This window comes from Podarcis gaigeae, assembly GCF_964106915.1.
Source record: "Podarcis gaigeae genome assembly, chromosome: 6".
Taxonomy (NCBI): domain Eukaryota; kingdom Metazoa; phylum Chordata; class Lepidosauria; order Squamata; family Lacertidae; genus Podarcis; species Podarcis gaigeae.
In genome coordinates, this window is record NC_139682.1 from 47722663 (window position 1) to 47738909 (window position 16247).

The 16247-nt window shown below is 49.7% G+C and overlaps 1 protein-coding gene across 4 annotated transcripts in view; it reads left to right on the forward strand.

Annotated features, from left to right (window-relative positions):
• Positions 1–15775, forward strand: part of CELSR2 (cadherin EGF LAG seven-pass G-type receptor 2) — a 110645-nt gene extending 94870 nt beyond the window's left edge. The window contains exons 21-35 of one of the 4 annotated variants that reach the window (XM_083745162.1): positions 168–345; positions 1089–1256; positions 1388–1514; positions 1690–1890; positions 2089–2263; positions 2590–2702; positions 3722–3801; positions 4337–4463; positions 4792–4914; positions 5987–6117; positions 6715–6803; positions 8295–8468; positions 8731–8955; positions 9743–9986; positions 10845–15775. In XM_083745162.1, the coding sequence (XP_083601288.1) occupies positions 168–345; positions 1089–1256; positions 1388–1514; positions 1690–1890; positions 2089–2263; positions 2590–2702; positions 3722–3801; positions 4337–4463; positions 4792–4914; positions 5987–6117; positions 6715–6803; positions 8295–8468; positions 8731–8955; positions 9743–9986; positions 10845–10872 (2183 nt within the window). In that variant the 3' untranslated portion in view covers positions 10873–15775. The remainder of the gene's footprint in view (positions 1–167; positions 346–1088; positions 1257–1387; positions 1515–1689; positions 1891–2088; positions 2264–2589; positions 2703–3721; positions 3802–4336; positions 4464–4791; positions 4915–5986; positions 6118–6714; positions 6804–8294; positions 8469–8730; positions 8956–9742; positions 9987–10844) is intronic. The other 3 variants (XM_083745164.1, XM_083745163.1, XM_083745165.1) reach the window with 3 other exon arrangements.
• The last annotated feature ends 472 nt before the right edge of the window (positions 15776–16247 follow it).

Genomic DNA, 16247 nt, shown 5'->3' on the forward strand with positions numbered 1-16247 from the left:
TGGAAGATTCCCCTCAAGATAAAATAACTAGAGCTCTGCTTTGGGTGATTTTGTGCAGAAAAGCAGTCTATAAATTCTGGAAATAAAATATAGAGGATCCAGCCTGACTTGGCCTGCTTCTGAGGCAAAGTTAATATCTCACTCAATGTCTCATGCTCACTTTCCAGAACCTTCTATGGCCAATGCCAAGCATCTCCCTGGTGAGGAAGAAGAACCTGCCCTGATGACAAGACAGAAGAGGCACCCAGATCTGAACGAGGGACAGGCCATTGCCAGTGTGATCATCTATCGCACACTGGCTGGTCTGCTTCCAGAGCAGTATGACACAGATAAACGGAGCCTGAGGTAACATATACCTGCCCCCACCCCAAATATACACACATACTCAGAAGCAGAGGGTATCTCAGATACCGGATATTATACACAATGCCCATACTTAGGGGAGGCCAGTTCAGAGACCTCAAAGGGGTCCGTTCATGTCATTCTCACCCCACCCTTCCATATGCTGGAGGATTTGGGCTCCATTCTCTGTTGTCAAAGCCTCATCAGCTTCTTTATGGCTTCCTGGTCCCCTGCCAACTAAGCACGAAGGTGGGAAACCTCAGTCCCAGGGGTCAAATGTGGCCCTCCAGGCCTCTCTCTTCAGCCCTTGGCACTCTCTTCAGGGCACACCTTCTCCTCAGCCATTCCCACTCTTGCTAGGCCAGATGCCCTCACTGGCCCTGCATCACACTCTCTTTGAGTATTTTTGCCTGACGGGAATGTGTCACTGAACTCTGATAATGCCTCTTAATTGCATGGTTGGAGGGGAGATGGATTTATGTGATTTCTCTCTCTCTCTGGCCCCCAGAAGGTTGTCTGGATGAGAATGCGACCATCAGTATGATAAATGTCTCTCACCTCTGACCATGCAGATGATTTCCAGTGCTAGTGGTTTAAATAGGGAGCAGGGCTCTCACACTGTTTTTGTTGTTATTGTGTATTAGTGTGTGGTGCTAGCAGTTGTCAGGAAGCAGTGGGATGGGCCACTTCACAGGCCCATGTAGGAAACGGGGATGTGGTTCAATGTGTGCCATGTGTCCTCACAGAGTCCCCAAGCGGCCCATCATTAACACCCCAGTGGTGAGCATCAGCATCCATGACAACGATGCCCTGATGCAGCGGGCGCTTGAGAAGCCCATCACGGTGCAGTTCCGGCTGCTGGAAACTGAGGAGCGGACCAAACCTATCTGCGTCTTCTGGAACCACTCCATTCTGTGAGTCCCACTGCCCAGACAACAAGGCCTGGGTGATGAAGGATGTCGGGCTGGGGGGTGGGGGTTGAGGGAGAGGCACTCAGTGACACCCTAAGGCTGGCAGCTTGACCTTGACTTTGCTGTTTTCCCAGGGTCAGTGGGACTGGTGGCTGGTCAGCCAAAGGCTGTGAGGTTGTCTTCAGGAACGAGACCCATGTCAGCTGCCAGTGTAACCACATGACCAGCTTTGCTGTGCTGATGGACATTTCTCGCAGAGAGGTGAGAGAGACAGTCATGGACTCATCTCCAGGAGATGACCTGAAGGGAGAGGGGTGGGATTGTGATGGGGATAAGGCTCCTGCCTCACAAGGGTGGTAGAACATGATATCATTGCTAAATCATCTTTCTTACGTGTCCATTGATACCCCTCCCTCTCTCTCTCCCCCCCCCCCAGAATGGTGAGATCCTGCCCCTGAAGACCATAACCTACGCCTCCATTGCTGTGACGCTGGGCAGCCTCTTGCTCACGTTCCTCTTCCTGGCTGGCCTGCGGTCCCTGCGATCCAACCAGCAAAGCATTCGCAAGAACCTTGTGGTGGCCCTGTTCCTCTCTGAGCTCATCTTCCTGCTGGGCATCAATCAGGCTGACCTGCCAGTGAGCTCCTGGGGTGGGGTGGGAAGCTGTGGGGGCAAGAAGAAGCTCAGCTCAATAGGCCAGAGCCATGGTTCCGGTCACTGCCATAGGTGGAGGCACCAACGTGGTCTCCATCGTGGGTGGGGAGCCCATTGCTAATGGCTACTGGTGCCAATTTGGTGTTGCCTAACCGCTTCCCCTTCTCTCTTCCCTTGCCAGTTTGCCTGCACAGTCATTGCCATCCTGCTGCACTTCTTGTACATGTGTACCTTTGCCTGGGCGCTGCTGGAAGCATTGCACATCTACCGCATGCTGAGCGAGGTGCGCGATATCAACTACGGCCCCATGCGCTTCTACTACATGGTTGGATGGGGCGTGCCAGCATTCATTACAGGTGAATACACAACACCTCCTAGCTCAGGGCCATCCTGACCACTCCGAGGCCTCAGCATCCCTTTGTGAAGCCTTAGTTTGGAAAGCAGGAGGTGGGGGTAAGTGGCTCTGCCCTGCCTGCTCTGCGGTGAGCACCTGAGGCCAGATCATAGCCAGAGAAGCCTGGCCTAAAACAAGGATAAGGCTGAGATGGACTGGCTGCAGACCTAGCTGTATTGGTGCATTTGAGTTCTAGTTCCTGCTATTTTGGCTGTGAGCTACTTATCTGACTGTGATTAAATGCTTCCTCTTACTCTTCTGATGGTTCTGCATGGCATCCTTGCTTAGGACTTGCTGTGGGCCTGGACCCTGAAGGCTATGGGAACCCAGACTTCTGCTGGCTCTCCATCTATGATACACTGATTTGGAGCTTCGCTGGACCCATTGTTTTTGCTGTTGCAGTGAGTAGAGATACAAGGGGCTGGTGGAGGGAAAAGCAAATGTAAATATACCATCAAAGAGAAGTTGCCTGACTTTATGGGGGCAAGTATAGGACCATTTTGATGCTCTGGGAAAAGCACTAAATCACCGTTGCAGAACCTGTGGACCCTAACTTGGCTAATTTAGGAGGGTTGTAAATTGGCCCACTTTTCCCAAGCCTCTTCCACCCAATGCCCCACACCCAATATCAGATGTGGCGTCAAATGTGGGGGCAGTTATAGACCTGGCTGCACAGGAATGGTTTTGAGTGTGTTCCTGGTTGCTCCTTGACCAGCTTGCATTTGGTGCTTTGTAAATGTGGAATTGAATGCAAGCCCCCACTGGGATTGGTTCCACTCAGGGGCTCCCAGCTGATCCCTGCCCATAGCTAAGTTTTGCAGGCACCTCCAATCAGCTGACCAGCAGTACCTGCTTCAAACTCTGTTTGGGAAGGGCACTTCCTTTGCTGTCTAGCTTCGTAACAGCAGGTGATTGACAGGTGGACGGTGCTCAGCTGTCAATGTCTGGCTTGCCAGCCACATACCGTTCCCCACCCCTCCTGTAAATAGAGAAAAAGAGGAGCTGGAGGAGGTGGGATCCAGATCCTCCATTCTGTGCTTAGTTTTGCACCAGCCATTGGTAGAGAGGCTGTCTAGTTCTATCATTCTCTTTCCCCATTGGAGATATCTGGGAGATGCTTGGGAAAGAAAAGCATCCCGTTGTATCACCTGCAGCAGTGGAACTAGAAAGAAGCAACTTCCTCAATCACAGCTCCCCCCTCCCCATTGTGGCAGGGGCTTCCAGGTTCCCCCCACCCCACCCCCAGCACCGTCATACAGGGAGAGAGCTAATCTTTGCAAGACGGGGAAGCCCAGAGCATTCTAAAGAAATGGAGTTGATCCTGATTCCAATGGCATGGGAATAGTTCGGGTTTGAGGGAGGACCTTGGATTGGCTGGAAAGAGAGCTGGTGCTAACTTTTCCCCTCTCTCTCCTCACAGATGAGTGTCTTCCTCTACATTCTGGCCACCAAGGCCACTTGTGCTGCTCAGCAACAGGGTTTTGAAAAGAAGGGGACAGTGTGAGTCTTAGCATTGCTCTTGCTCCACCACACTAAAGGCACATCGCCATCTTCCTGTGTGTCTCCTGCACTGCCTTGCCACTTGATTCCATTGCTTGGTCATCTCTGCTGCTTCTGCTGCCATGTGCTTTTTTTCCAGGGCTGTGCCATGTCCGCTGCTGCCTTCGCCACACTGCTTTCTCCCAGCTGCAAAATCCTGTTCCCCCTTCCTCATCCTCTGCATACAGCACTTTGTGCCGCCCTTTCACTTCCTACAGAACTCTGGCCAAGTCATTTCCCCCCTTGTTGACGGCCACCCACTGTCACACCCAACCCAGCCTTGATACTTCCAGCATTTTTGAGAGCACTACCTAATCCTTCTCCATAAAGCCTAGAACTGATATGGCAAAGCCAAGAGTGCCCCACAGCTTTTGGCACATGGTATCCCTGTGAAGAGCATGTTGCTGGGGACCAGGGATGGCATGTGCCCGTGGACATAGTCCCATGGGGGCTGTGTGGGAGAGACCCCACTGACTGTGCTCCTTCTTCATTGCAGCTCCGGCCTGCGCTCAGGCTTCGTCTCCCTGCTGCTGATCAGCATCACCTGGCTGCTGGCCCTGCTGTCTGTCAACAGCGATGCCATCCTTTTCCACTACCTCTTTGCTGGCTTCAACTGCCTCCAGGTATGGTGGGCACCAGGCAGAGGCTCGGGGGGTGGGGAGGAGCTGGTGGGAAATCCCCCAAGATCAGTCAACCCTGACTGGATTTTGTGGCGTCCAGTGCAAACTTTGGATATCATGCTTTTGAGCATGTTTTTGAAGGAAAGTGCTACTCTTTGCTTTTGTGAGTCAGAAGAAACAGGTGGGAAGAGAACAGCGATGCCATTTGGGATGGAAGGTGGGAATAAGTGACGGGCTTCCCCTTGATGCAGTTGATGTTTGCCTGAATGCAGGCTGGGATATTCCAGGATAAGACAGTCAAGACTTGTGATCTGTTTGGTTTCTTCCACAGGGGCCCTTAATCTTCATCCTCTGTGTCCTCTTGTGCAAAGAAGTGAGGAAGGCTCTCAAATCTAGTTGTGGCAAGAAGCATGGCACAGACCCCACATTCACCACCAAATCTACCTTGACAGCGGTGAGTGTTTGAGGAAGTGGCAACCCAGTAGCCGTTTAAGCAAGGAACAGTGAAAACCAGTATGTATGACCAAGCAGTGTTCTATAGCATGCATTTGGACATCATAATAAACTGTGGTTTAGCTTGATGGGAGGATTCCTAGGCAAACCTCAGGCTTACACACTTATCCCCTCTTCTCCTCTAGTACATCCACAAGGAGCAAATTTGAAGCTTTCATTTACAGTTTGAATTAATCATTGACTAACCCTAAATTTTGACTAATCTTAGTTCATGGTTTGTGGCTGATTTGTTTTAAACAAACCAAAGTTAAGATAGCCGGTTTGTTGGGTTTGGAAGAAGCCACAAACTACAGAAGTAAACACTTTGTCATTCCTCATTGTGGCTGTACTGAAGAAGGAGAGGGCAGAATGCATAGGCCCAGGGTGGGAGGGCACTAGGCTTATTATTCCTATCATGATCAAACCACAGTTTATCATACCAGGCAAATGCAGCCATGCTAGTTGTATGTTCTGTTATTAAAAGAAAAAGTGAATCAGATTCCAATTCTATGCCAAGAAAAGAAGCTGGATTTGGCAACCTACATGAATCAATGCAATTAAGCAAATGTGAAGGTATTTGCTTGCTTTGTCAGATTTATTCTGCTATTGCTAGCCATGTAGAAGAAGTGTGAGTGATATACGGCACTGCCACTGGAAATTGTACGCAACCTCCGGTCCACAGACTTCTGAGGTTTTCACCAGGCATCACCTATACCCTTTCATCCCTGTCTTCACAGTTTTAAGGGTTGGCCCTTTTAAGAGCTGACACCTGAAGCAGAAATCCTCACATGGGCCTCTTCCCTTTCCTGGCAGCAAGCATACTATTCAAAAGCAACAATGTGCTGGCCTTTCAGCTGCCTGCGGTGGCCACCTCACTCTGCCTAATGATAGGGGCAGCACAGGTGGGGGAAAAGACTCCCAGCTCTGGAATGCATTTGCTGAGAAGAAAGGAGATGTATACAAGGGGAGGCAGTTCCTGCCTCTCTGCTGCTCTTAGGATTTTCTCTCCTCTGATCACAGTGTTCTCTCACCAGGCTTATAACTGCAACAACACCTATGTTGATGGGCAGCTGTACCACACGCCCTTTGGAGACTCCACTGGTTCCTTGCACAGCACTGTCCGCTCTGGCAAGAGTCAGCACAGCTACATCCCTTTTGTGCTCAGGTAATTCCAGTTCCAGGGCCCTTCATTGCACAATGGATATGTGAAAATGGGGCGGGGGGAGAATTAATATTGGGCAGAGGCGGTAGGTAGTATGCCTGTTGCCATTTCAGAGCAACAGTTCGTGAGATGTTACCTTCCTAGAACTACTCACTAAACTGAATTCTTATGACCTCAAGGAGAGTTTCTGCAGAGGCTTGCCTCTTCCTTGCTCTTTTGAGGCTTGCCTCTCTGTCTCTCTTTTTGTTGTACTAAGGATTTTAGTTTGAGGCTGTTTCTTGATGTTGATCACTCAGGGGAGAACAGAGCAAATAGTGTTCCTTCTGGATTGCTGAAGTCAGAATAAGGGGCAGCCACTTGAGAACTCCTTTTCTGAACCGCTTGTCACTGACATGAGCAAAGGCATGTCTCAAGGGCCTTTTGCTTTTTTATAATGTTGATGATGCAAGTCGTTCTTGCCCTCAAGGTGAATATGCTCAACACTCACAGGAACATGGTGTACAGAGAATTTATAACAACTTTCCTGCCTGGCATAAGGCTTGCCCCTCTGCACTCTAGGAGCTCCGAGCAGCTATAATCTCTCCTGCATTATCCTTACAGGGAGGAATCTGGCTTGAACAACAGCCAGGTGCACATTGGGCCTCCAGATCCCAGTTCACTTTTCCTGGAAGCTAAGGATCCGAGCAACGGTAAGGAGATGAGAACTGGGCAACTTCTAAGCAAAACTGCAGAACTGTATGAATCTGTATTCAAAAATAGCCTTTAAAACTATGGCATGTGCTGTGATACAGTTCTTAATGTCACAGGATATTTTCAAGATGAAGGGGAAGGGAGGGTGAGGGAGATGACTGGAATTGTTGTGTCTCAGTGCTTTTTTAACAGTGTGGATATCTTGCTGAGGATCTGTGTCATTCATGGATAGACAAAGATTTTAAATGTTTTGTTTCCAATAAGGCTTTTAAACTAAAACTGACTGGGGAAGTTGGCTACTTAATAATGGACAATTGGTAATAGTCACAGTACTCTGTAAATAGTGAAAAATGTAGGAATATAATTATATCTGTTATGTAAGAGGTGATCATGCCATTTTCAGGAGGACTGAACACAATAGTGTTGTTTCCATAAATCGCTATACTGGGCTGAGATAAAACAAATTTAATGAAAGGCAAATTGCGAGGGACAGAATTTGAGCAATGATAACATGATCAAAGACAAACAGGTACAAGACAGTGAGCTTCATTTCTCATGCTTGGTGGTCCCTGGACTAAACAACATTGGACGATCCAAGATGCATGTGTTTAGACCCTTTACATCAAGTCACACATCACTTGGATGTCCAATATTGTTTAGTTTCTGTAGAAGTAATGGTGGTGGCTGTTTTTACTTTTAAAACAGGCACAAGAAGCTCATGCTTTGGTGATTATAGCAGTGTTGTGGAAGGGAGTGCTTAACCCTTTCTGTTCACACTGTTTCTCTGACCCCCCCCCCACTTTCTCCTGGATGCTGATAAGAACTTGGGGGAGGGGTGGCATAGGAGGGAGAGGTTAAAACCAGCTCTCCTAGTTCTGCTGATTTCAAATTTTGTGCCTTTTTGATGGTTTATTAAAAAGTCATGTGATCCATTTACAGATCTCCTGCATTGCATGTAGTTTGGACTCCGAAAACACAGACACCACTAGAATTTGTTTTTGTTCCTAGAAAATTATCCAGATATTTATCAGAGCCATTTCACACAATCAAACTGGCATAGACTAGGAGAGAGGAATAGATTCTGAGCTAAGACAGGCACTTGCTGAAGCGGTTGTGTGATTGCCAAGAGGAATGCCACGTACATGCACAGCTCGAAACTCCTCGTTTATACTGTCACCAGAATGTCGCTTCGATGGAAGCATAATAAATGTAGGTCACTGTGAACTGAGCCTGCAGGGAAGTGATTGCACAAAAGAATTGCTTCCACACATGTCAAAAATCAGCTGATTTGGTTCGTAAGGACTGCTCCAATTCACCATTGCAAATTTGAGATTAAAACCAACTTGACTTAGGGATACCAGGTGTTTGTGTGTGGCACCAGCTGGGAGAAGACTGGATGCAACAGGGATGGTTCTTAGACTGAAAGCCCCCTCTGCCTAGCTACAGTGATGAACACTCTCTCTCTAACCACCCTCCTCCTTTGGACACAGAGCGTGACACTGACTCAGACAGCGACCTCTCCCTGGAGGATGACCAGAGTGGCTCGTACGCTTCCACCCATTCTTCTGACAGTGAGGAGGATGAAGAATTTCCTAGGGAGCCCTGCTGGGAAAACTTGCTGTGTCCCAACAATGAGAAGCTGCCAGCACACAGCACTCCAAAGGGTAATGCTGGGGATGGCTTATTATCATTATTTATTTATTTTATTCATTTATATAGACCCTGACCCACCTGCCAACCATAAGCTCTTTGGGTTCTCTACAACATAAAAACAATAGAAACTATTGGGGGGGAAAGCAGATTTAAAACACAGCTTCTGGCAGCTCCAGGGATATCTGAGCCCTCCTACCTGTGGACTGGTGGGATGGGGTCAGAATTTGCAGACCTTGTGTTCAAACCTAGGTTTATTTTCTCTCTTTCCCCCAGTGGACAACCTCGCTGGCCCTGGGAAACCTTACTGGCCAGGTGACTTTGTGACCACTGCTAGCGAGAGCGATGGGCATGTTGGCTCAGAGAAGCTGCGCGTGGAGCCCATGGGAAAGAACGACCGGCTGGGGCCCACAGAGGAGATGCCCAGAGAGAATGGAGAGACACAGACCAGGGACGGCATCTTGGCCTCGCTGCCTCACCCCACAGCCCAGCCCCAGAAAGGTAAGGTTTGACTGTGGGATACCCCAACGCCCACTCACCTGCTCACCCATGAAATCTTAGAAGGGACCCCCTCCATCTGAGGTACCTTGCAGAATTGCGTCCTGGAATCCCAGTCCTATTCATCATATCAGTTGCAGAATTCAGCATCCTAAAGCCTCAGCTCAGAAACAGGATTCAAAGCAGTTAGTTACCTGGTGAAATTTCATGGGGGTGAATATGATTTGTGGGGCTCAGGGTGTGGTCAGTACACTGCATAGCTCCTTGCCCCTTGGCGTGACTGGAAGCTGCTCACACACTTTTTCTTGATTGACATCATAAATGTGGGTGGCAGAAGCACTTTTTTATGTGGTGCAGAATAGGGATCCTGTGTCTGGAGTGCTGAGCATACTGAACCCTCATGCCAGGACTGTGGAACCTGTGGCCCTCCAGATATTGCTTGACAGCTAATGGTGCAGCAATAAAACTGCTAGCACATTTGCAAAGCTAAGCAGCGTCTGGTCTGGTTTCAAATTGGATGGGGGACCACGTGCTGAGATTCCTGCATTGCAGGGGGTTGGACTAGATGCCCCTTGGGATCCCTTCAATTCTGTGATTCTACAACTCCAAGTTTCACCAGCCCCCGTTGATGTGGCCATTGATGTTCTCCCGCAACATCGATTCCCCGCCCCTCCATTGCCCGTACCCGGCTCCAGAAAGCCAGGATTGGCCAATTCCCCGTTCCATATTGGCAACCTTGCTACCTGGTGAGGACATTTCCCTTGACCCCAGAACCTTGTGCCCCCCTCAGGCATCCTCAAGAAGAAGTGCTTGCCGCCCATCAGTGAGAAGAACAGCATCCAGCGGATCCACAACAAACTCTCCAGCTGCCGCTCAGGGATGGTGTCATCGCACGGCTCTTCGGGGAGCGACGGCAGCCGTGGGGGAGGGCCCCCGCGCCCCCGCCAGACGCTACAGGAGCAGCTCAATGGCCTTACGCCCATCACCATGAGCATAAAGACTGGCACAGTGGATGAGGACTCTTCGGGCTCCGAGTGAGTATGGCTGAGCCTTCTCCCTGGGGGGCGATGCCCTCCACAGCCCACTCGCCTGAGCCCGCCGCCTCTGTGGAGCCCCCTCGCCCACACCATGCCTGGTGCATCGGATCCTCCGGGCTGCGACTCCGCTGTGTCTCACCTGTCCCCAGGCTGTGCGTCTCTCAAAACGTCTCCCTGTCTGCTGCCTTGTAGCTCCTTAGATCCTTTGTAGCTTTCGCTAAACGTTCTTGCCGTTCCACTGGACCTTATTTTCACACGGGCTTGCTAAGAATCTCTACTTCTATTTCCTTTGCCTTTTCCACTCTCGGGCTAGATCCTAACCTGGCACATGGCCAGGAGTGTACCTGTTTCTTCAGGAGCCACCCCATGCCCCACATCCCAATTTGGAAAAGGTGTCAAGGCAGCCTTAAAAAACAGGCTGTGTCAGCCGCCCCTTGTAGGCTGGGAGGGGGGAGATTTATTGGAATGTGTGGGGAGCATGGGAACCAGTTTGCCCAGTGGGATATTGGGAGAAGATAGCATCCTGGGGCTGAGGCTAGAAGCTATAGTCGCTCGGACCACCTGAGATGAGGCATCCTTTCCTCTGGGCAATGGGCTCTGATACTCTCAAATGCCATGTCCTGTGTTCTTGTAAGATGCTCAGAGACTGGGCACAAACCTGCCTTGCAGATCCTGACTTGAGCAAGTGGGTTGGGCTAGGAGCCATTCTGACCCTGGACAGGGCTGGGTGGATGGGGGGGGGGGGGAATGCTGTCCTATTCTAACTTCTTCCTCAGCTCTCTGGCACTAACCCAGCCTCTCCTCCCTTCTCTGTCTTTCTCTCGTTCTCTCCCCTCTCGCTTCAATCTCGCCCAGATTTCTGTTTTTTAATTTCCTCCATTAACACGCGAGCCCCAGGGGGGGTGCTTTGCTCAAACCTGCTCACGACCATGCTCATGTGTTTGTGTTTCCACCCCGTCCCCCGTCCCCCGTCTCGCTTTGTGTTTGATCACTGAGCAGGAGCGATGAAACCTCAATCTGACGCCAACGCCTGCACCAGGCTCTGTTTCCCTTGTGCTTTGGCCAGTCCGGGAGCCAGGATTGCTCTCAAACCGCAGCGAGGAATGTTGTCTCCTTCAGCCCAGCCCGGCCCAGAGAGCCGGACCCACCATACCTAGTGCCAAATGAAAACCGAGCTGCCGCCCCGGCACCTGGGAGGGGGGGAACAGCAGGTCCCAGAAGGCGGACCTACTTGAACCGATGCACTTTGGATCATTGTGAAAACAGACAAACAAGAAACACAAACTCAACCACCTCCACGTCTTCAGGGATTTTCATGCTTTGTTGCCCAGTCTGGAACTGCTGTGTGTCTGGAATATTTTTCTCTCTTTCTTATCTATCAGAATTGGGCTGGGGGAGCCTCAGCAGTAACCACGTGCCCAGGCTTCTTGGAAATGCATTACCTGTGAAGATGCTTGCATATCTGACAATGGGGATGAGCTAGGAGCCTGTGCACTTGAAGATGGCTGCCGCCAGGGGGCACTGAAAACCGTAGGTTTTAGCATGCGAGGCAAATGTAGATGGCATCTTCCTCCTCAAATGGTAACTTGGAATTAAAGCCTGAGGGCGTGACAGACTTGGCCATGCGGGAGGGACCTGCATGAGACCTATGCTACGTGCCGCTTGGAGAAAGTAGGCAGGCTTTGCATTGAAGCTGACTCCTTCGGAAGCTCTAAGACCTCAGTTGCATATAAACAAAACCAGGAGAGAGCCCTCATTCCCCTGCTCTGCAGTGTGTGTGTGTATCATAATCATGCTTTTTATGACTCAGTAGCATGGGCTTAAGCACACCTCCCAAGGTGCAACTAAGGCACGGTAAAACAATGTGCAGGTCAGTCTCTGGCTATTTGGCACATAGGAAAGTTTGGAGCCCGAGATCTTGGTTGTGCCATGCCAATCAACCATAGAACTGAGAAGGAAAAGATCGTCCAAATAGCTTTCCCTGGACTATGTAGACATACACTGGCGCTCCCTGCAGGTGCGCAGTACCACCTCGTCTCAAGGAAAATAAAAGGCTTTTCCTGATCTGACAGTTTTAACAGAGTGGTTGGATTGTTACAGAAACCCAGAGCCATTGTCGCAGGACGCGAATCGCCATGATGCTACCTACAGCCGTGGACTGGACAGATTTGCTGGGTCTGCTGTGGATCTAGCCCCTTCCCTGGGCCAGCCTCAGTGCCCCAGACTGCGCAGTGGGACCAGGGGCTTAGGACCTCCCCAGTGGGCCACTGTCGGCATCCGTGGAAATGCTCCATCCTGGACCAGGGCTAACATCCTTTTCAACCGTTTTTTGGTTGCGACAGCCACTCCTCTCCAAGCTCAGCCTGCCAATCCAGTGACTCGGCCCTGTGGGGATGCTCTGAGAGGCAGCCCACCAAGGTGCTGAGCGCCGTGGGTGTGGCCTGCTGAGCCGTCAGCCCATGCTGCAATTATTTTCGTAGACAATGACAAAAAGAAAAAAGTCCCACCTCCCTGCTCCTCTCAGCCAATCAGCACCTGGTCCACGTGCTGCCAGGCTGGAGCCGGGATGCTGCCTTGATGTCTCTCAATAGCGCCTGGCTCTCATGCCAACAGGGTGCTGCCTTTCTGCCTCAGAAGCCTTCATTTTTCTACACTCAGCCAAGCCTGATGCCTGCTCATAATGGGGATTTTCATGCTGGGTCCTTTTGGAAAGTACTTTTTTATAACGTTCCTTGGGGTGGGGGTGGGGGGAGAAGAGAGATTTTTCTGATAAGGGAGTTGGGGGAAGAGGGGGAGGGCGGCCGGGGGAAGAGGGGTGAAGGCACTGTTTATTTTGATGTTGTGGGTTTTTTAAAAAAAAATATTTGACCACTGCTGAAGGATGTTCTAATTTAAAAGATATGGAAAGCCCCTTAGGGGGCTACATCTTTAGATTCGTAGCAATCTTAAGTCTCATTAGCTGGGGCGCAAGATACGATGCGCTTGAACTGACTTGGTCGAGGTTTGCACAATGAGGAGTTAATTGAGACTTGACCATTGCTATGGTCTGGCTTGTCAAAGGATATGGTTCCAAAAAACACACTCCAAGGCTTCTGTGTCCGTCGCCTCTAGGAATCTTGGCCATTGCCGTCAGGCCTTTTTAGTGGCCTCTGTCCTTGCCAATTCCTATCCTTTTCTTGGAATGTTTTAACATGGATGTGATTCTCATGAACCTGTGTAATGTCAGCCTGGCACTTTAGCAGCAGCCGCCCACAATGCTAAGCAGACAAGGGGGCTCCGTTCCAGCCTCTTTAATACATGGATTAGCCAGAGAGAGTCTTGCTTCCCACTAGTGTCCCCGGTAAGCCCATTTAAGTGAAAGGAGAAACTGGTGTTTCCCTCACTTCTCTATCCAAAACAATAGTTAGTATCTGACTAATTCCCACCTGCAAGTCTATGCTGTCTTTGACATCCAGCCCCACTTGGGACAACGTATTCTCATATCTAAAGCAAAGTGGAGACCTATATTGAAATAAGGGTGGTCCAGAAAGGCAAGGACCCACAATTCCCCTTGTGTGATGCTATCTGATGGGTATTCCAGCACTAAACACAGATCAAGCAACCACTGGACTTCCTGTCTCCTCCCGTAGGTGACCGAGGCTTCTGAGCACAGGGAACTGGGTGCAGTCCTTGGTCCTTGCTGGTCTACCAAATCATCTAGAACAAAAGCTGCATGTGCTGATCAACTTTAGACACACGGAACAATCAGAACCAATTCAGAAATGGACTAGGAGAGGCAACAAGAGGAGCTTACCCTCTCAGACTTTGCATTGCTAACTCCAAGCGAGAGCAAGCAACGTCCCGGATCTCTAGACTCCAGTGAAGTATCTGCAGAAGTCGAGGAATACCTTCTGTGGTGCTGAATTATGGCTTGGAGGGAGGACCAACGGTTACTGTTACCATGTCTTCCATAACACCGCCCCCTCCCACAGGAAAAGCTGGACACATCTCTTCCTGCCAGCATTTGCCAAATATTTTCTCTTTCAAGGTTGCAAGACAAGCAGCTAGCTAGCAGGTGCAGCCATTCCTATTACTGAAGCTGCATGCTAGGAAAAGCTTCACTTGCTACCTTTTTCGCTTGCCATGAGACCAGGAAAGACATAGGAGTTGTACTAGGGGGGAGATTCCAACCTGCCCCCCACCCCAATCCCTACAGTACCTCTAACCTAAGGTTTTAGTCTGCAACCCCCCTGCACAGAATAGTCTACCGTACCTTCCTATGCAAGCTCTTTCTCACGTGGAGAAAGCGCTAACTGAACAGATCTGAAAAGCAGTATTGAGGAAAGAATTATTCAGCACAAGCTCTCTCGAAGCAGCTGTTAACTTCTAGAACAAACTGTCTTCTGCCCCATTACTCTGTCCAAGACGGGGCAGAATTGGAGCGGCGAGGGCATGTCCCTCCATTTGTGACCAAGTGTTAATGAAACCTTTAAAAGCACCAGAGATTGAGGAGGCAGCAGCTCCTAGACGAAGCACCATGCAAGAACTCAGCTTCTGCTCCATTACTGCAATTTGCAAAATCTTTTTGAGTCTTAAACCTGCCGTCCACAGAGAACCAGTTTCGCCCATCGATAGAATTTATGTGTTTGGCGTGTCTGCATTTTAATTTATTTTTTTTACTGTTATCTTTTTGATGTGTATTCTTATATTTACTGGCAACTATCTGCCTGCTGCTGTGCCATCCTAGGGGAAGGGCTGGGACAAATTAGAGAGTCAAGGGGGTGAGAGGGGGTGGAGAGAATACCACCACCTAAGTCCTTTGAACCAGAAGTTAAAAGGTATGTGAAGTCGGGAAACGTCTAGGGAAGTGCATGGAGAAGCAGCCTACTCCTGGTTAATCACCTTAAGCTGCATCCTATAGAAGGCACAGCCCGCCACATGGATCTTCCACCTGGGAGGTTAGGTAGATCGGCTGACCCTGTGGCACTCAGTCAGGGAGGGATGGGGAACCAGTGACTCTACAGATGCCACTGGACTCTGCCTCATCCTTTACCATTGGCCATGCTGGCTGGGGCTGGTGGGAGCTGGAGCCCAGCAACATCCCTGTTCCTGCACTAAATGGACCATATAATAGGAGTCGAGAGTCTGAATGAACTGGCACCTGCAGTGAAGTTGCATTTGCTGCAGACTTTGGCTCTGCTCCTTTGCACAGCTCACCACATCCTTCACTTCACAGCCACCACCGTCCTCACCTGAGCACATTTCCTTGTGGACTCAGTGTGTCAATATTAGCTCCAAAGCAGCCGACTTGTCAATCCACCACCTTCCTCTGCAATAGCCAATGGGGTCATTTTCAGCAGAGCTCAACCAGAGCCAGATACAGTTGCCTCCTTTTGCTGGTAGGGCACCAGTGCCTTGGATTGCTGCACGACAGACAGCAATTCAACAAACTTCTTTTCTGTTATTGTATCTTCAGGCTGGAAGAAGGGAATGCTACACCTGTTGGATTTCTGCCTGCCAGGTAGCTATTGAAGGTGCTGAAGCATTACCAGGAAAGAATGGCAACTCTACTTTTCCCTAAGAAGCCTAGCTCTTCTCCCTTTTAGCAAGCCAGGGTGTAGGGGGGAGATCAGAGGGGGGAAATGTGGTGGTTTCACCTTTTGGAGGAACAAAATGTTTTAACGACTGCTGTGATGCTGGCTCTTCCCTGGAAACAAAATAGTTGAAGTGTACAGGTAGGGTTGTTAATGTAAATACTGTAGGGTTCATTCCCCTTACCTACTAAACAATAAAACCATAGTTCTGTGCAGGTGACTTCATTTCAGTTCCACACCCACACCTTGTGCTAGAGAATTGTGTCTTGGGGAAAACCAATAAGTGAGATTTGGCAGAGCTGAAGCTCTTGAGTTTTCTTACTGCTTGGGTGGATGGAGAGGAGGCAGACCAATACTGGTCTAATCTTCTGGGAGGAAAAGTTGCAACACACTTTAAATATTGGGAGGCCATTGCCAAGCTCTGATGCTAGCATGACCACTGGTAATTCGCAAAAAATTCTTCAGCTCCTTGAAAACACAGCAGGTTCCTTAACTGAGCCAGTTTGTCCAGTAGGCTCCATCTGCAAAACCCACCAGTTCCAGGAAAGGCTGTATGGAGGTTCATCCATACACTCACACCCAGAGGAAGGAGGCAGCTGTTGTTACCTAGACAACAATAATATACATTCTCACCTCCCAGCACATTGCTTGACTAAGGCGGTAATAGATTTTCTGTTCCATTACT